The sequence below is a fragment of the Callospermophilus lateralis genome, chromosome 6, assembly GCF_048772815.1.
Source record: "Callospermophilus lateralis isolate mCalLat2 chromosome 6, mCalLat2.hap1, whole genome shotgun sequence".
Taxonomy (NCBI): Eukaryota; Metazoa; Chordata; class Mammalia; order Rodentia; family Sciuridae; genus Callospermophilus; species Callospermophilus lateralis.
In genome coordinates this window covers 692,607-711,374 of record NC_135310.1, presented here as the reverse complement: position 1 = coordinate 711,374, position 18,768 = coordinate 692,607, and the positions used below count along the sequence as shown (strand labels likewise).

The window sequence follows — 18,768 nt, the reverse complement described above, 5'->3', positions numbered from 1 at the left end:
TTCTAATGTAGGCACTTGTAGCTCTTGAAGAGGGAAATTTATAGCTATTTTTATAGCTAAATTTTCCTCTTAGAAATTTATAGCTGTGTATTTATTACCTTTGTATTTATTGCTTTTGCTGTATCCCACAGATTCAGGGATGTTGTGTTTCTGTTTTGTTTGATTCTAAGAATTAAACATTTTTCCCTGATTATTTAAGTGACCCATTCATCATTCAAAGATGTATTGTTTGAGCTCCATGTGCGTGTATATTTTCTGTAGTTTTTCCTGCTGTAGATATCTAATTTCACTTAATTATGATAAGATGCAAGAAATTATTTCAATTTTAAAATATTTGCTAATTCTCACTTTATGGCCCAATATATGATCTGTTTTGGAGAAAGTTCTCAGAACAGCTGAAAAGAAAATATATTCATCCCTTTTTATTTTTTTATTTTGAGGCTGGGTCTCAGGCAGCCTTGAACTTGCAATCCTTTGGAGTCATCTTTCCTGAATAACAGATCACAGGTGTGCACCACCATGCCCAGTTTTAAAGTCACACTGTTATTGGCCTCTCTGTCCCTTATAGTGTTTGTCTTATAATTGTTATATCTTCTTGTTGGATGGTCCCCTTTATTAGTACATAATGGTAAATATGACTTCTTTGTCTCTTCTAAGTTTGTCTGATGTCTGCTTTGTCAGGTAAGAAAAGAGCTACTCATGCTGGGTTTCAGATTGCATTTGTTTTCCATCCTTTTAGTCTTGAATGTCTTTGCTGGTGAGATGTCTGTCTTGCAGACAACGTATCGTTGGGTCTTTGTTTTTTATTCTGAAATAACCAGTGTGGTGCTGGTTGTGCTATGCATATTTATTCCATGTCAAGATCATCAGGCTGTTTCAAAAGCTTGCATGGAGCTCAGGCTCTGGAGCCTATCCATGTAGTCCTCACCCTGCTGACTCCTGCTCATGCCTGGTAATGGGCCTGGGTGCTGGTGTGTTTTCTGGTGGCTCAGCACTCAGATTCGTCTTTGGCATGGAGGTGGCTTTGTGTGCTTGCTGGGGAATTGCCACCTGCCCAGAGCTGTTAACCCTTTCCTTTTCTTGGCACAGCCAGGGTGGCCCTGGGACTCCACATGGCCTCCAGGTTACAGAGAGCTCCTGCTGGTGCAGAGGAGATGGGACCATGGTGTCATTGTCTGAGTGGGGAGGTCCTCCTTGGCATGGGTGATGGGTGTGTGTGCATCCCAAGAAGATCTTGGCATGCGGGAAGAAATGCCACTCCCCCAAGCAGTGCAGTGCACCCCACCCAGTCCACTCCTGCTGCTGGGAGATGGTGGATCTGGATGGCTTTCAGATCTCAGCGATCTCACCGTGTATGTATGATCTGTACAGCTGCTGCAAAGGTGCTCCCCCATGACAGTATCTTCTGCTATATCCAGGAAGATGTGAAGATTCAGAGATTCCTCTTTCTCAAAGCTGCAGGCTTAAGCATGACCTTCACAAGGCAGCCTCCTGCCACAGTTCTCCATTTACAAGTTGAAAAGCGCGAGTGCTTCCCACACAGCCCACTGTCTCTCCAGCAGCTTCTCCGACCACTTTTCCAGCCAGCTTTCTTCACTTTGGGTCCCTCCCCTGCCCTGCCTTGTGCTGTGGAGCAGGTGCAGGTTCCCTCGAATGAGCCCCTTCTTGTTCTCTGCTCTAGTAGCCAGAATCTCGGAGTCACTGTGCATCTCTGTAAGTCAGGTGTTGGGTGAGGGTGGGCCTCCGTCACCCACATGGGCAGCTCTTCTGCAGCTGTCTGGGCTCTGAGCTGAAAGCAGGACACACAGCCTGACTCTACTCTCCGTTCTGCCTCTTCCCATTTCTTTACTTGGCATTTTTATCTTTGGTGTCTGAAATTGTTTTAACTGCCTGTTGGAGTCTTTTGCTCCATGCTTTCTGTTTTACTGTTTCTGTTGGCTTCTTTTCCATTTTCAGTGCATACTGCTTGTTATTTGTCTTTTGCATTTGACTCTTTTCTCTTTGGTGTTTGCATTTGAGTTATTTTCTTTCTTTCTTTATTTGTGTGTGCTACTAGGGATCTGGGGATTGAACCCAGGGGCACTTTACTGCTGAACTACATTCCCAGTCCTTTTGTATTTTATTTTGAGACAGGGTCTCACTAAGTTGTGCAGGCTGGCTTGGAACTGGGATCCTCCTGCCTCTGCCTCCTGAGTCCTTGGGGTTACAGGTATCCACCACCACACCCAGTTGTATCCCAATCTTGCATACTTCTTTGCTTTCCGGAATTATAAATGCAGTCATGTCTTTCCTACTGCTTTTACTGCCCACCCCCACCTTTACATCTTTTGATCCAAGTGGAATTTAGTTCATCTTGGGTGTGAGGTACACAATCTAGCTTTACATTTTTTTTTTCCTTTACAAATCACCAGCAAGTCATCTGACACCATGTAGAGCATCAACGTCTTTGTTCTTTGTGCATCAAGCTCCATCTCTGAACTTTCTTGGCTAAAAGCTCTTGCCTTTGTTAAAACTTCATGACGCAACCTAATATCTGCCAAATTAATCTCACATTACTCTTTTCTCAGAAATTTCTTGCCTATTTTGTAGTCTCTCCATGTGAACTTGTGTAGTTAAATAAACACAAACCCAGAAAACAACAGAAGATATTATTTTCTGATAAGTTAGTCCAGAAAAACTGATACCTACGTTTCACGGTGTGGAAAACCCCTCAGTGACACGGCAGCTCTAGTGTTCACACCTGTGGTGAGCCCCTCATGTCCCGAGATTCCATCTGTGCAGCTTCTCTCTTTGCAGGTGACCACTCAGGCCTACAACTCCCAAGTCCTCTCTCCTGTGTTTTCACATTCCATATTCAGTCTTCTGTCTTAAAAAAATACGTCCCAAATCTCTTACTTAAAGCCACCACCTGGCCACCCATCTTCACTCTCCCTGGAATGTCGCTGGTTCAGACAGGTTTCCACTTCCTCCCGTGTGAGACTAAAAGGCTCAGGGGTCACTCCAGGAAAACTGGGCTGATTGGGCTGTACAAAGTAACCCCACAAGAAACACAAATACCTTTTTCTTTGGGGTCGCTGTGATGGCTCCTCTGACCTTAAGGGTCCGCAGGAAGAGAGAGAGCAAGAGCACGCGCTGACCCCTTTTATTGAGGAGAAGCTATTCAAATGAGGCAAGGGGTCAGGTTTCAGGGGGCTGAGTCTATCTTCATGATGTCCACTGTCAGCAGGTTGACTGACACCTGGGTAGGCCACACCCAAGGGCACAGTAAGAGAAGGGGACACACACAAGGCACTTCCATGGAAGATTCTATCCTAAACAGGGCAAGGGGTTATATTACAAAGGAGCAGGTGAGCGTAGCTCCACCCAGGGGGCTGTAAGGGCTGTAGGAGACACACCCACGCACAAGACACGGACCCTCAGACCAAAGAAGGGTGGGGAAAGCTCTGCCACATTTCTGTGACTGAGTGCCTCAGCACCCAGCCGGGGAGTGTGACCCAGTCACGTGCAAGGTTGGCCTCCCACATCCCGTGACGCTTTCTTCTCTTCTCAACGCAGCAGTCACATCCTCCTGCACATGTTCTTTCCCTCTCCCCCAAAGACTCTCCTGTGCCTGTGTGTCTTAGAACAGAAGCCAGGTACTCAGGCAACTTGTGAGACCCTGTCTCAAAATGAAAAATTTTTAAAAGGGCTGGGTTCAATTCCTGGTGTTTTTATAATTTTGTTGCATTGTGGACAGAGGATGTGGCCTTTGTATGTTGTCACGGCTCTTCAGCTCCATTTAGAATCATTTCATTTCCTGCTGAGGCAGGAGAATTGCAAATTCAAGGCCAGCCTGGGCAACTTAGTGAGAACCTATCTCAAAATAAAAAATTTTGAAAAGGGCTGGGGATGTGGCTCAGTGGTAAAGTGCCCCTGGGTTCAATTCCTGGTAACATAAAAGGAAAGAAAAAAGAAAAGAAAATCCTTTTGTTAAGTATGAGTTGACTATCAGGCCCAATCTATTTTTTTTCTTTTTTGAGAGTGGGATGGGGTGGTGTCTTGAGGATTGAACTCGGGAGCACTTGACTACTGAGCCACATCCCCAGCCCTATTTTGATTTTATTTAGAGACAGGGTCTCACTGAGTGGCTTAGCACCTCGCTTTTGCTGAGGCTGCCTTTGAACTTGTGATCCTCCTGCCTCAGCCTCCTGTGCTGCTGGGATTACAGGTATGTGCCACAGCACCCGGCCCAGGTCTAACCTATTTTAATGAATAGTTTTACTTGTTTTTATTCATACCTAATGAAATGATTCTAAATGAAGTATTTGAAGGAAGATCATGAGGAATTTAAATTCTAACTTACTTATAATTAAATATAAGAAAACTGAAAACCTAACCAGAAACTGTAACTAATGTCTATTGTTTTCCTGAACTAGGAGGAAGCAGCAATAAAAGGGCTGTTTAGACTCGCAGAAGGCTACAGTTCTCGTTGCCACCCAGCTTTTCAGCTTAAAAAGCAGGTAGGCCAGATCCAGGGTGCCTGGGAATGAGCGTCTGTGTAAGGCTGCCCCTTCCGCCCAGCCTTCAGGGCCTGACAGCCTGTGGCCATGATGCCACTTGGTGGTCACAGCCTTTGCTTGTCAGGAAAGCTCAGCCACGTGGCTCCCTGTTGCTGTGACTGACGGTGGAGAACGATGGTAGTGTGTGTGTCTCGGGATGTTTTAGAATCAGGTGTTGGGAGTTGGGAAGTGTGGCGCACAGAGCCCAGCAGCCAGTGGCAGTGTGGCATCTGCCCAGGGAACCGCTTTTGTCAGTGGTGAGGAAAGCTGTTCTCCTCTACTCTGACAGCTTTCATTGACTTGTAAATTCAGACAAGATTCTAAGCATTTCTGCCAGGAAGTCCCAGTTGGGGAATTGGCTAGGTGCTCTGTTCTCAGATGGCAGGACATGAGGGTGGTACAGGGGACTGGGTGTCAGTCCTGTGGCCCTCAGGGCAGCTGTGAAATCAGCGCATGGCCGGGCAGGGACCTTCACAGAGCCGCCTGGAGGCGCGGGCCTCGAGGAGGCCAGGGCCAGTGAGGACAGCTTCCTCCCCCAGAGGACGTGAGCGTCCCCAGCGTCCCGTGCTCTGAGGTGGGCTCAGCCTGAGTGGTGCCTGACGGGTGTTACGCCCCGTTCCTCTGAGGCCACCCTGCTGCAGCCCTGCACCTGCCATGCACTATGCTCTCCAAGATGGCACTGCAGAGCAAGGGGTGCCGGAGCCTGCTGCAGGGCCACCTTCAGAGAGCGGGTGGAGGGACGGCTTCCGCAGGGAAGGCTCCCTAGGGCAGGCTTAGCCCTACGGCCTGGCACTGGCCACAGCCTCTCAGGTCTCGGTTGCTTCTGCTGTCCTTTTCCATGGCCCTCGGTGGCCTCTTCTGTCCTCACAGTGGCCTGCTTGTGCTCTCTGTCGTTCACTCGTTTTCCACTCTGGCCCACGGTCCTGCGCCCTGTGCTCTGGTGTTGCTGTGGCCCGGTGTCACCCGCATTCTGTGTATCAGCAGCTTCCTGTCAGTTTGCTTAGTTTTGTGGAGAGAAATCAGAGAACTTTGCTGAGGGATTCATCGTGTGGCTTCAGCTGGGTGTCAGGGGGCTGTGGTCCCCTTGGCTTTGCTGGACAGTGTCTCTCCCAGGAAGCCTGGAAGCTGACCAGAGGCCTCTAGGGGCCCTGAGAATCAGTCCCCAGGTGATGGCTGCTTTACCCAGATCCAGGGCCACGTGGGCCCCTCTCTCCGCTTTGTTCTCTTGGACACAGACCAGTTACCAAGCTGGTGCCAGCTCAGTGGAGCGGACACAGGTCCCACATCTGAACTGAGGGTGTTAGAAGGTTCTGTGGACATGTCCGCAGCCATCCAGATGTTCGCTACCCACTATCCTCTGGTGTAGGTGTCTGTCCCTCAGCTGAATCTACCAGATTTCCGAGCCCGACCATCTCAGGTTCAAATGTAGAATCTGTAGCAACTTTACAAATCATATTTTCTAGAAAGTGATTTAACATCTGTGACAGTTGAAAGCACACTTTGTAGGATGTGGTTGTAAGAAAAGTACGTTTCCTCCCAGGTGCTGAGCTGTGGGAAGAGCATCGGGTCTTGGCCTCTGCTGCCTTTCCCGGAAGACCTCAGCCAGGAAGCAGCCAGGTACGTGCCATCCTGGGTGCACAGTCCCTGTGGCTGCCAGCTGCAGCGGGCACCACCAAACTGTGGGGTCTGGGACCATGGGGTGTGGCTGCCTCTCCGTGGCTGCCACAGGCAGGCGAGCGCTGGAGGCCTTCCTGACTGCAGTCTCTCCAGCAGCACAGATCTGGAGGTGGGCGTGTGGTGAAGGTGGTGCCACCCAGAGCGTTCAGTGGACAGTTAGGAAGAGGGCCTGGGACTCAGGAGGAGGAGTGGGGGAAGGGTGCTGTCAGGGCCACAAGGCGCCCTCCTCTGTGGGCGCCCTCCTCTGTGGGCGCCCTCCTCTGTGGGGCGCCCTCCTCTGTGGGGCGCCCTCCTCTGTGGGCGCCCTCCTCTGTGGGCGCCCTCCTCTGTGGGGCGCCCTCCTCTGTGGGGCGCCCTCCTCTGTGGGGCGCCCTCCTCTGTGGGGCGCCCTCCTCTGTGGGGCGCCCTCCTCTGTGGGGCGCCCTCCTCTGTGGGGGCGCCCTCCTCTGGGGGGCGCCCTCCTCTGGGGGGCGCCCTCCTCTGGGGGGCGCCCTCCTCTGGGGGGCGCCCTCCTCTGGGGGGCGCCCTCCTCTGTGGGGCGCCCTCCTCTGTGGGGCGCCCTCCTCTGTGGGGCGTCCTCCTCTGTGGGGCGTCCTCCTCTGTGGGGCGTCCTCCTCTGTGGGGCGTCCTCCTCTGTGGGGCGTCCTCCTCTGTGGGGCGCCCTCCTCTGTGGGGCGCCCTCCTCTGTGGTGTGCCCTCCTCTGTGGTGTGCCCTCCTCTGTGGGGCGTCCTCCTCTGTGGGGCGTCCTCCTCTGTGGGGCGTCCTCCTCTGTGGGGCGCCCTCCTCTGTGGGGCGCCCTCCTCTGTGGGGCGCCCTCCTCTGTGGGGCGCCCTCCTCTGTGGGGCGCCCTCCTCTGTGGGGCGCCCTCCTCTGGGGGGCGCCCTCCTCTGTGGGGGCGCCCTCCTCTGTGGGGGCGCCCTCCTCTGGGGGGCGCCCTCCTCTGGGGGGCGCCCTCCTCTGTGGGGCGCCCTCCTCTGTGGGGCGCCCTCCTCTGTGGGGCGTCCTCCTCTGTGGGGCGTCCTCCTCTGTGGGGCGTCCTCCTCTGTGGGGCGCCCTCCTCTGTGGGGCGCCCTCCTCTGTGGGGCGCCCTCCTCTGTGGGGCGCCCTCCTCTGTGGGGCGTCCTCCTCTGTGGGGCGTCTTCCTCTGTGGGGCGTCTTCCTCTGTGGGGCGTCCTCCTCTGTGGTGTGCCTTCCTCTGGGGGGCGCCCTCCTCTGGGGGGCGCCCTCCTCTGTGGGGCGCCCTCCTCTGTGGGGCGCCCTCCTCTGTGGGGCGTCCTCCTCTGTGGGGCGCCCTCCTCTGTGGTGTGCCCTCCTCTGTGGGGCGTCCTCCTCTGTGGGGTGTCCTCCTCTGTGGGGCGCCCTCCTCTGGGGGTGCCCTCCTCTGTGGGGCGTGTGGCTACGCGCATGCCATGTGATGTGGCTATTTTCATTTTATATTTAGGGAAGCCGAGTTACAGATTTTGTAAATTCATCACTCATTGAACACTGAAATAAATGCTTTTCACAGGCACTAATGTGGGCATTTAATTTTTGTCATGTGTCTTTGGATATTTTCTGTTTTTTAGATTGGAGAGTAATTCTGAAGCAAATGCCTGCAACTCTTTAATTACAAAGATTCTGCATGAGCTCTTTCACCACATGCCTGAGGATCACCTTGCTTTCCGTGACCTGGAAGGGCTTCCCACCGAGAAGTGAGTGCCTGGACCTCCTGGGGACTTGGAAGCACCCTGGGCCAATTAGGGCAGCAAGTGGGGGGGCTGTGCTATTTTGGGTCTTAGTGGCTTGGTCGTGTATCGGAATTTCACCACGGTTGGTGTCCTAGAATTATCTGGTGAGGCTTGGTGATCTTTAGCAAGTCACAGTGTGTCTGTTGACGTCACAGACACATCTTCTGCTCACACATTAAATGGTACTCATCTCACATATGCCACAGGCCCAGCTCTACCAACATACCAGGCCACAGCCTTCCTGCTGGTCCTTGTCCCTCAGAAGGTGCAGGCTAGCTGGCCCAGGCTGGATGGAGCTGGCAGTCGGGGTCTTGTGATGGGGTGTGTCCCCTGAATTCCTGTGTTGCTTGCAGGTGGCCCCAGCTGCTCGCTGAGCTCTGCAACATCCACGTCCCCACCCTCTTCTGCCCCAGAGGTGTTCTCGAAGTGCTGGTTGTGCTCCGCAGCATCAGTGCCCAGTGCCAGCGTGTGTCTAGCCAGGTCACGACCTCCCTGCAGCTGAGGCACAGGCAGTGGGTAGAGAGGAGGCTGCGCTCAAGACAGCGGCAGAATTACGTGCGTATGCTGAGCAGGTGCGGCCACTGCTGCCCTGCAGGAGGCAGCTGGGCAGGGAGGTATCTGTGGATGCATTTGGGATCCCTTCTTGTAGAGAACTACAGTGCTTTCTGTACAGATGGGACCTACTTGCCCAAAGGAGTATTTGGGTGTAAAGTCTGACAGCACATTAACTGTGTTTGTTAGCTTTGTGGTTTCTTCCTTAATAGCTTGTCTGTCAGATAATACCACATGACTATTTGGGGCAAGTTTCCAAATTGTGGCTTGAGTGCTGTGGGTGTCCCTAAGCTCGTCCTGGGAATTGCTAGTGCATTGCCTCCAGGGGAAGTGCTCGGGTTATTCCTTACAGTTACAAGGTAGTGCTGTTCACATCGCATCCCTTCTAAAACGGTGTTTTCAATGCCTCTACCAGTATCATGGGACAAATAAGGTCTGGCTTTGCTTGGTATTTCTTTGAGTCTGGTGACATTGCAGGTAACATTCACATGTAAGCTACTGATTTTCCTTCTCGTGAGAGCCCTTCTGGGCATGGAATTGTGAGGAAGGTGCTGCAGAGGACCAAGAGCATGGGAGCTCAGCAGAGGCTCTGGGCCCTGACTGGGCTGTGCTGGAGTTCCCCAGCACAGTGCCTGAGGAGGGACAGGGCCACTGCGGTCTCAGACAGTGCAGTTGTTGGGCAGAGAAGGCCTGGTGCGTGGGCATGGAGGCGAAGAGGGGTGTATGAGGGGTCCACCCAGCCTGACCACTACAGGCAGGGCCTGGTGCAGGGGTTGGGCTCACCTGACCACTACAGGCAGGGCCTGGTGCAGGGATTGGGCTCCCAGTGTCTGGAAAAGGATCTTCTGAGATGAGATGTTTGGACTTCAGGACACTTGAAAAGGTGTGGAATAGGTGGGACATTCTTATGAAAGTGGAAAACGTGTTTGTCCAACCTCAGTCTACTTGTATCTGTTCTCAGCATCAGGCTTCTGTCTCCCGTGCTTTATTTGATTTTATTGCTCATTGCATTGGAATTGGTCAGCATTCACGTCATCCAAAGAAAAGGCACTCAAGAGCACCGGCAGTATCTGAAGTAAGTATGTCCTACTTAGAGGAAGAATCATGTTTGGGGAATTTTAAGTCATTATCACCCTGTTGATTACATTCTGTGGTGATTTTTTTCCCCTTAGCCTCCATGGATTCTAATGGGCCCTTAGCTGACCTTCTCTGAAGATTTTGTTGCTGATAAGTTTGTGACCATTTCAGGCTGACACCCAGTGTAGGCACATTCCACAAAATTGCATGTGATTTGTGTGTGAATCTTTTTAGAATTCTTAAGTCTGTGCAGAAATAACTTGGTGTCCAGTTGCAAGCTGGGTGAAGGCTGTAAAAGTGGTGTGGCATTGAGAGGTGCAACTCGAGGCTCTGTCTGGGGCTCACAGGCTGGGTGGACCTCAAGGCAGCCCTGCAACACCCAGGCAGCTCTTAGATAACTAGCTTCGTTGGGTATGGCTGACAGTTTCAGATTTGGGAAGTACGTTTTTCAGGACCACCCAGATCCAGGGATCTGAAAGTAGGCTAACCTTGTGTCACCCATTTCACATCCAGAGATTCCAAAGCAGAGGAGGCCCCTGGACATCCTGCACAAGCCACACCTGTGCTTGACGAGCTTCCCTCCACCGTCAAGTCCTGGGTACTTTTGTGGCCATGAGATAGTGCTCTGCATGGGCAACATATCCGTGCATGTTAGACCAAACCCAGGATGCTGACGTGAAGCAGCCCAGTGTGCGTGGCTGTGCATAGTGTGGGCACAGCTTGCGACTCAGTTGGGGTACTCAGCCTCAGCACTGTGGGTCTGGGCTGGAACCTGCTCTGGCGTGTCCTGTGCTCTCCACGAGGTTCAGGGCATCCCTGGCCACCCACCACATTGCAGCACCGCTCCCCAGTTGTGACCATCAGAAGTGGATTAGATCCTGTCAGATGTCCCTGGGACCAAAACCACTGCCAGCTGGGAACACTCCCCTGGACAGAACATCTGTGGTCTTCACTGCGTCTTTCTTTAACTTTCCTCTAGGTTTAAAATCTATCTTCAAGTTAAAAAGTTATAGAAAAGTTATACTACTTGGGAAACTTTAGGAGAACTTTGAAAAAGTAAAAATGGCATTTATTTATTCCCGTTGATCAGAGATGATTCACTGTCATTTTGATGAACTTTTTTCCACTACTAGGGATTGAACCCCAGGGTGCTCTACGCTGAGCTACATCTGCAATCATTTTCATTTGTATTTTGAGACAGGATCTTGCTAATTTGCTGAGGCTGCCTTGAACTTGTGATCCTCCTACCTCAGCCTCAAATAACTGGGATTGCAAGATTTGCCACCATACCCAGCCATTCTTCTTAATGGATTTTTTTTCTTTTTTGTTGTGGTACTTGGGATTCATGCATACTAAGCAAGTGCTCCACCACTGAGCTACATCTCCAGCCCCTTTTATTTTTTACAACAGGGTCTCACTAAGTTGCTGAGGCTGGTCTTGAACTTCTGATCCTCTTTGCTTAGCCTCCCAAGCAGCTGGAGTTGTAGGTGTGCTCCACTGTGCCCACCTTGATGGATATCTTTAAGGAGAACACTTGAGCATCAGTGGCTGTCTCCAGTGGAAGGCGTCTCTTATGAGGAAGGGGCTCTGCACCCCACCAAGGGCCCAGGCATGTCCTTTGTTGTCACACATGTCGTGCTCCTGCGCTGGGTCAGTCTGATCCAGGTGGCCCAGAGCCTTTCTGGAATCACGTTCCACTACTTAGAAATGTCTTGTCTGGATTTCAGAGAGTGTGGAAAGGAGTTTTTATCTTGTGAACTTTCAGATGCCCATCCAAGTGGCATTGCCCTCTCAGCATTTTTGTCTTTCATTCAATTTGTGTTGTTTTTATTTTTTGTGTTTTTTTCTTGAATCTATAAAAATTAAGTGGTATTTAACTTGAGAAGTAATTTCAATAATTTAAGTCATCGTTATATTTTATAATGGATAGACTAATTTTCTTCTTTTTTAAACAGGTTCTTAAAGTCGATTTTGCAGTACACTGAGAACCTAGTGACCTATACCAGCCAAGAGAAGAACAAGTGGAATGAAACTATTGGTCTTACACATATAGCTTTGTTGAAAATTTGGACTTTCAATAAGAGGAAACAAATGTTAATGCACTCAGCCTAGAAATCCACAAATGAAGTTGTCTTATGAAGTCGGAGTGCTTTTGGTAACAGAAAACACAGTTGAAATAGATTTTAACATCCTTTAAAAGGGGATCCGGTGGTGGAGTGGATTGCATGGCAGCTTGATCCGGGATCAAATTGTGTTCCCTCAGACCCTCTGGCCTTCTGTGCCTAAGCTGTTCATGTGGCACTCGGGCTGACCTCCCTGTAACCACGTGTCTGGAGCATGTCCTCATGCATGCATTGGAGGAAAGGGCATCTGCTTTTCACCAAGCCATTACCCAGAAGCATGTGGCTGCACTCTGCGTGGCCTGCACCTGCAACCAGCCTGCAGCTGGTTGGTTGGAGAGGTCAGGTGAGGGCTGACAGCTCATGGGCAAGCACTGAGGAAGGGGCTCCTGGATGGTGGGGTGGGTGGTGAGGCTGGGTGCTGGGCAGCAGGTCTGGTCAGGATCGGGCATGAAGCAGAGCCCCTTCCATGTTCCTAGCTGAGGTCTGCTTAGTACAGGAACTGAAGGGTTGGAGGAGAGAAGAATCAGCCGTTGCTCCCAGGCTTCCCTGTAAAGTGGTCCAGGCATCTGGGAAGGTCTTGCCTCTTGTTTGGTGCTTGTGGATACACGATGAGGCAATTGTCCTTCCTCTTGGAGAATATGTCCAAACATTCCCAGGTCACTGGCAGCTTCTAGGTAGCACCCTCTGCCCTTTGGGGAGGTCTGTGTCCCATCTCTGGAGTCTGTCTTTTGCAAGATATCCAGGGTGTTCTGTGTTTGCTATGAGTATTGCTCCGGAGGACCATCCCCATGATGCCCTTGCAATGGCAAGACAGGGTCCTGAGTTCTGGCTGTTTCTGAAGAACTGAGAGGTAGCCAAGCCCTACCTCCGGCCATTGAGCTATGCTGCTGTCTTCAGACTACTCCTGGTAGGTTGGCAGCACAGAGAAAAACCTCTGCTGTGTGCTGTAATTGAGTGGGTGACAGTCCATGATCACCCAGATCCATCTATTTTCTGCACAGGTTTAAGAACAGGTCCTGTAACTAAGCTCTGAAATCCTGCTGGTAGGGCTGTATTGCTTTTGGATTTGCAATTTGGCGGGGAGAGGCCTTTCCACTCTTTCTCTTCTAGACCTGTCTTCGTGGGTCAGAAAGCCAGTGTGGGGTTCTCCCAATCTCTAGATCTGATACAGCCCTGCACTTGGGCTCTGAGGAGGTAGTACTGACTCAGGCCAGCTGAGGCTGACGTGAGCCGAGCTTGCCACCTGGCCTCAGCAGCAGCTGCTCACGGATGTCTCTGGAACTTCTTGGAAGCCTGAGAATCCCTGGCCCTCTTTCATAGGAACCTGGCAGGAGAGATCATGGCTACCTCAGAGGAAGGAAGAGGGCTGCTAGATGTTCTTTTTTGGGAGGTCCTGGGAACTGGTGGGATGTGTGATGGAGCCTATTGCTGTGGGTGTCTCTACAGTGGCCCCATATGTGACAGGTTTTCTTTAGTGCTGGGTCATGCCTGCAGGCTATTCCTACTGCTTCTACTACACAGCAGCAAAATACAGTCCACAGCAGTACCTTGCTGCTGTGGGTGCCCACTGTGGCTGGTATGACCTTCATGTCCTTGTGTGTCACCTTGGATCCATGACATACATACGTGGTTCTGTGTCCTCAGTGGTCAGCTCAGGGATTCGTGATCCACATACATGGTGCTATGTTCTCACGTGTCACCTTAGACACGTGATCTATATACGTGGTGCTGTGTCCTCAGTGGTCAGCTCAGGGATTCGTGATTCACATACATGGTGCCGTGTTCTCACGTGTCACCTTAGACACGTGATCCATATACGTGGTGCTGTGTCCTCGGTGCTTCAGCTCAGACACATGTGATTCACGTACGTGGTGCCGTGTCCTCGGTGCATCAGCTCAGGGATACGTGATCCACATACATGGTGCTGTATTTTCATGTATCACCTTAGACACGCGATCCACATACATGTACTATATCTTCGGTGCATCAGCACAGGGATATGTGATCCACGTATGTGGTTCTATATCTTCTGTGTGTCAACTCAGGGACACGTGGTCCACATACGTGGTGCTGTGTCCTTGGTGCATCAGCAGAGGGACACATGATCCACGTATGTGGTTCTGTGTCCTCAGTGTGTCACCTTGGATGTGTGATCCATGTATGTGGTTCTGTGGTTTCATGCATCACCTTAGACACATTATGCACATATGTGGTTTTGTGGCCTCGTGTGTCACCTCAGGGACACACGATGTGCCTATTGGATACCTGTTATGCTGGACACATCACAGCAAGAGGCATGTGTTGTCACTCTGCTCCATGAGTATGGTGTGAAGCTTGGTTTCCATTTGAAGAGGAGGTTGAGGCCAGAGTTCTGAACTGAAAGCCATCTTTTCCTTTTGAAGTTAGAAACTAGGATGTGGTTCAGTACCTGAATCCACATGAATACCTTACCCTTCCTCCAAGTTTTCAGCAACTGCAGCTAATTCTTGCCTGTGCCTGCTGTGTTACTTTTAGATGACGGGTTTTTGTATTGGCTGTCATTTTCCTCTAAGGAAGAGATACACTTTTGGCATTTTTATCATTTTAGACAGAGTGTTTATAGGCAAGAGTTGAGGCTTTGCTGTCCATCACACTGAACACACACAGGTGGAGTGGGTAAGGCCCGGTCAGGCCAGGGCAGGGAGGACTGTCGCTCACTCCTGCTGTACTCATCAGAGAGGAGCAACAAGCGGAGGGTGCATGCCCAGTTTCCTTTTACCCTAACGACTGTTGCTGAGAGTGCTGCAGGCACTGAGCCAGGCTGGGTGCAGAGACAAGGAAGGCCCAGCCTGAGTAGCTCGGCTGTCAGTGCCACTGCTCGGGTAGATGGAGGGCAGTGTCTGACCAGTGCTACGAAGAGCAGTAGACTTGGGGTCTGCTTTACTCAAATAACTCTAAGAAAACTACCAGACTGTCTCCCACCCTACCAAAAACAAGCCATTGCCCAGAGCCTGTTCTTAGCATGCAAATTCTCAGAACACCTTGGTGTTGCCTCCCCAGGAGGGCCCCTGAGTGCACATAACCTCAGGGCATTCCTCCTGGGGAGCAGGAAGGGCCACTGCTGGGAGGCCAGTCTTGCAGATTGGTACCAGGTGCCAGAAGGAGGCATATCCTGAGCCCAAAGGTGCCTGCATTCACCCTGACTGGAGAGCCTTTCCTGGGTCCCCTCAAATGAGTCCTTCCAACAAGCCTTGAGGGAATCTGCACTGCCACCAAAACATGCCAGCCTTTCCAGAGTGAGCCTGCTAGGGAATCGGAGGCACGGAGGCCGCCAGGAGAGGAGACCTGTCAGGCTGGCAGAAGGAAAGCAGTGGTATTTGCCACAGGCTCCCATGCTGGATGTGCGGGGGAAGACGCCGCTGGTCAAGTCAGCAGGTTGATGGTGAGACACTCAGCTACTGCCACAGGGTGTCTGGCCTGTGAAGTGTGGCAATGACATTGCTGCCTGATAGTGCTGACGTGAGGGCACAGTGAGGTGGGCTTGGGAACTCCTTGGCCAGTTGCTGATCTCGAGCTCCTGGTCATGCCCCTGGGCTGGAGGAGAGCTGCCTTGGGCTGATTCCATTCGAGTTGGGCTTGCTGGGTGCTGTATTTTTCTTACTGCAACAAAAGTACCCTTTGCACTGGTCTCCCCTTCCTTGGCCTCTGCACAGCTCTGTAAGTGAACTGGTGAGAGACTGGCTGCCGGCTCCAGTGCATCTCATGTCCCAGCCAAGAATAACTTTGGTCCAGGCAGGAAGTCCCCTCTGAACTGTGGTCTGAACCATTGGTGTGTGTGGCAGCGCTCTTGTTAGCCCACACCCCTCCAAGCCGGGCATTTGCACAAGGCTGTATCTAGGGTTGCAGTGGAAATGCAGCCGATCGTGTGGCATTGTCTGTGTGCTGAGTAAATAGGATGCCAGTGAAGACCCACTTTTCGTTATTTCTTCAGCAGTTGGATAAGCAGCTATTGTCATGGACAAGCTTTGGATTCTTCTATTACGGTGCCTTTCCTCGAGAAGACACAGGGTGGCGCTCTTTGTTCAGCAATCTCTTGGGTAGCAAGCAAGAGCGCTCCTCCAGCTGCAGAAGAGAGAAGGCTGCCTGTGTTTTAGGACCATGAGTTCAGGGGAAATACATTTTTTTTTCCTTTGGCTGCAAATAGAACTAAGGCTCCATTGGATGGAGAAAGTAAAACTGTTGGCCCAGAATGAGGACCACAGAACATTACCCTCACCTGATAAATGAGATACCCATTCATTTATTTATGTCTTGATGAAAGACAAACACAGATGTGTCCACAGACTTCCATCTCTATGAGAAAACACTGTACAAAACAACCCCGTGGAGATGGCAGCAGCGTGGCCATAGCATTCACAGGACCAGGGAGGTTCAGGACTAGGACTGTAAGATTCATCTGCAGCTCAGGAGCGCACAGGGAGGGGCCGTTGTTTAAAGGAACCAGGTTAGGCTCCTGAAGAGGAGGACTGCAGGGTGCAGGCTCGCTTTGGAAACTGCCTTTCAACAACTCATCTTCCTGAAGCACAGACTGAATTTGCACCTTGGCATCGCAATAAATCTGCCAGCCCTGCCGCGGAGAAGAAGGGCCTGGGGCCTTGTGAGGGCATGTGAGGGCCTGTTTGTGTATGGCTTTATAGGCTGCCAAGCACATTCTTCACGTTGGGTAGAAGGGAGTGGCTGGGGTTTGGTTTATAGCACCCTAAATAATTTTTAACAAAAATACATCACTCTTGCCCTCAGTATCCAAGTGTTCGAGACCTCAGTTGTGGTCTTCCTACGATTGTTGCTGCTGGATTTGCTAGGCACTGAGTTAACTGGACTCTGTCTAAAATAGAGCTATGATCACATCTTAGGTTTTTCCAGATAAGACTCTAGATGGATGCAGGAAGTATTTCTGACACATCATTTAATTACTTTAAAATAAAAACATTTTATGCTAAGTTCAAAAAAAGTCAGTCATAAAACTAAGCCTTGTACCAATGATTATAGTTTGTGATGCTGTAAGCAGACTTATCATTATAAATATTAAATACCACCCTTAGAGTAAGCTCATTTATTTTCAAAGCACTTTGCAGTTGGTAATTGCTCCCATCTGTGAGTACCCCTGAGAGACAGTATTATTAACTCCACATTAAGAGGCAGAAACTTAGGCATAGAAAACCTAGAACTCGTTGCCCTGGGAGGCAGGGGAGGCAGCGAGAGTGCTGGACATGGTCTCCTGTCCTTCGTGGAGTGCCGCTGCACCCAGTGACTCTGGCTCCCCCTCCTATTCAGCCCCTGGGCTCGGGTACCTTGCTGTGCCTGCCTCTGATGACGATAACCACACTGGTGGTACTGTGGGCCGGGGTCACCCTGAAGCGTTCTATCCAGTACGTCCTGCTGGCCACCTGTGGAGGAGACCACAGTAACCCTCTTCACAGATGCAAAATGAAGACAAGAAAGTGACCAGCATCTGTTGCCAGGCCATGGAGAGCAGGGCCATCCCACTCGACTGGCTCGGGGCCAAGCTGGAGCCATTGCCGTGGTAGCAGGCCCAGGAGGTGCTGTCAAAGCAGAGGGCAGGGCCTACCAGGTGTCGTGGCAGGCAAGAGCCCCTTAGTCTGGCTGTTTGCAGCCCACCTGCCCTCGTGGATTATTGAAAAGGCCTTGGGACCTGCTTTGCGCACTCACACAGCTGAGTGGCCAGACTGCACCCTTGTGTGCCTCTCCTGAGGCACGTTGGCTCTCTTTTCACGTGGGACAGCTGCTGTAAGTGGCCACACAGGAGCAAAGCCTCGTGAGCCGCCTCTCAGAGGCCTGGTGCCCTGCTGGGTCGTGCTCCTGTCCGTCTTGGGACTTGATCTCAAGGGGGACTAATGCCACAGCTGCAGGTAGAAAGAGGCGAGGCTGGCGCTCAGTCTGGCCCGTCACGCCTGCAGACGGGGATTTGGGACGTTGGCCTGTGTGTGCGAGGTGTGCGGCTGCTGTGTGCTGCCTGGTGGTGAGAAGCAGGAGGTGTGAGACTGTCCCTCAGGGTGCCTTGGAGGCACCACACCACAGGCAGACAAATGGTGGGAATGCCACTGTTCACATTTGGTCTCATCCAGGTGGTGCAGGGATGTCCAGTGTGGCCATACGGAGGACACACACCACTGCTTCCCCTGCTCCTGCCCTCCTGGCCCTCTTTCCGGCCTTTGCCCCAGGTCCTAGCACTCCCCTGCCTCTGCCTGCTCCTGGCAAGCACATGTGAGCTCCCCAGTGGCCAAAACGCAACCTTGCAGGACAACCCAACCTGTTGCACCACTTGCTGCCCACCTGGAGTCCCGAGGCGTGAGCTTTCCCACAGCAGTGGACTCCAAGTTCTGACCACTGTCACTGCACAGGGAGTGCATGTGCTGTGGCCTTGCAAGTTCAGGGCTGCCCAGGTGTGGGGCTCAGTGGCCGTCACCACCACGTGTCCTGGGGTGGATTTGAGATGAGAAGGCCTGCACCCCGTCCTTGTTGGCTGCCCCTTTCCTTCGTATCCCCGGAGTCAGACGTGTTTGGGTTCCTTCGGGCTTCCCTGGGGAAGCAAAGGAAGGAAGAGCTTCCACATTAACTTCGCTTCAGCCTATGAACTTGCAGCTCTGAGCGAGCTCCACCTCAGGTGAGGGTCCCTTTTCGACTCCACTATCTCCGCACCACCCGCTCTGACAAGTGCACCATGATCTCAACGGCAGCTCCGCTCAGATCTCCAAGTCCAGAGACGTCTGGTCTGCAGTGCCCGTGGGAGCTGGCAGGTAGTAGGTTCCAGGGCCAGGACGAGGCCTCAAGGCCCCAGCAGGCACAGCCACGGGGCTGAGGAGCTGCAGGAGCTGCAGGAGCAGGAGCAGGGGGAGAGGCTCTCGGGTGCCCCGCCAGGCTTCTCTCCAGCCAAGAGGGGGTTGAAGCAGGGCCCCTGGCAAGGATGGGACACTGCAGCTATAGGAGCAGGGGCCCACCAAAGCTACAGGTAAGACGGCTCGAGGAACAGGCAGCAGCGTTATCCTTGTAACTGCAGAGACAGGAGCTACCTT

General features: G+C 51.9%; 1 protein-coding gene across 10 annotated transcripts in view; it reads left to right on the top strand.

Annotated features, from left to right (window-relative positions):
• Positions 1-16,755, top strand: part of Ermard (ER membrane associated RNA degradation) — a 40,935-nt gene extending 24,180 nt beyond the window's left edge. For 7 of the 10 annotated variants that reach the window (XM_076858006.2, XM_076858014.2, XM_076858008.2 and 4 more), the window contains 6 exons: positions 4,416-4,499; positions 6,079-6,155; positions 7,782-7,907; positions 8,297-8,515; positions 9,457-9,570; positions 11,528-16,755. In XM_076858006.2, coding sequence (XP_076714121.1) covers positions 4,416-4,499; positions 6,079-6,155; positions 7,782-7,907; positions 8,297-8,515; positions 9,457-9,570; positions 11,528-11,684 — 777 coding nt within the window. In that variant the 3' untranslated portion in view covers positions 11,685-16,755. The remainder of the gene's footprint in view (positions 1-4,415; positions 4,500-6,078; positions 6,156-7,781; positions 7,908-8,296; positions 8,516-9,456; positions 9,571-11,527) is intronic. The other 3 variants (XM_076858007.2, XM_076858012.2, XM_076858011.2) reach the window with 3 other exon arrangements.
• The last annotated feature ends 2,013 nt before the right edge of the window (positions 16,756-18,768 follow it).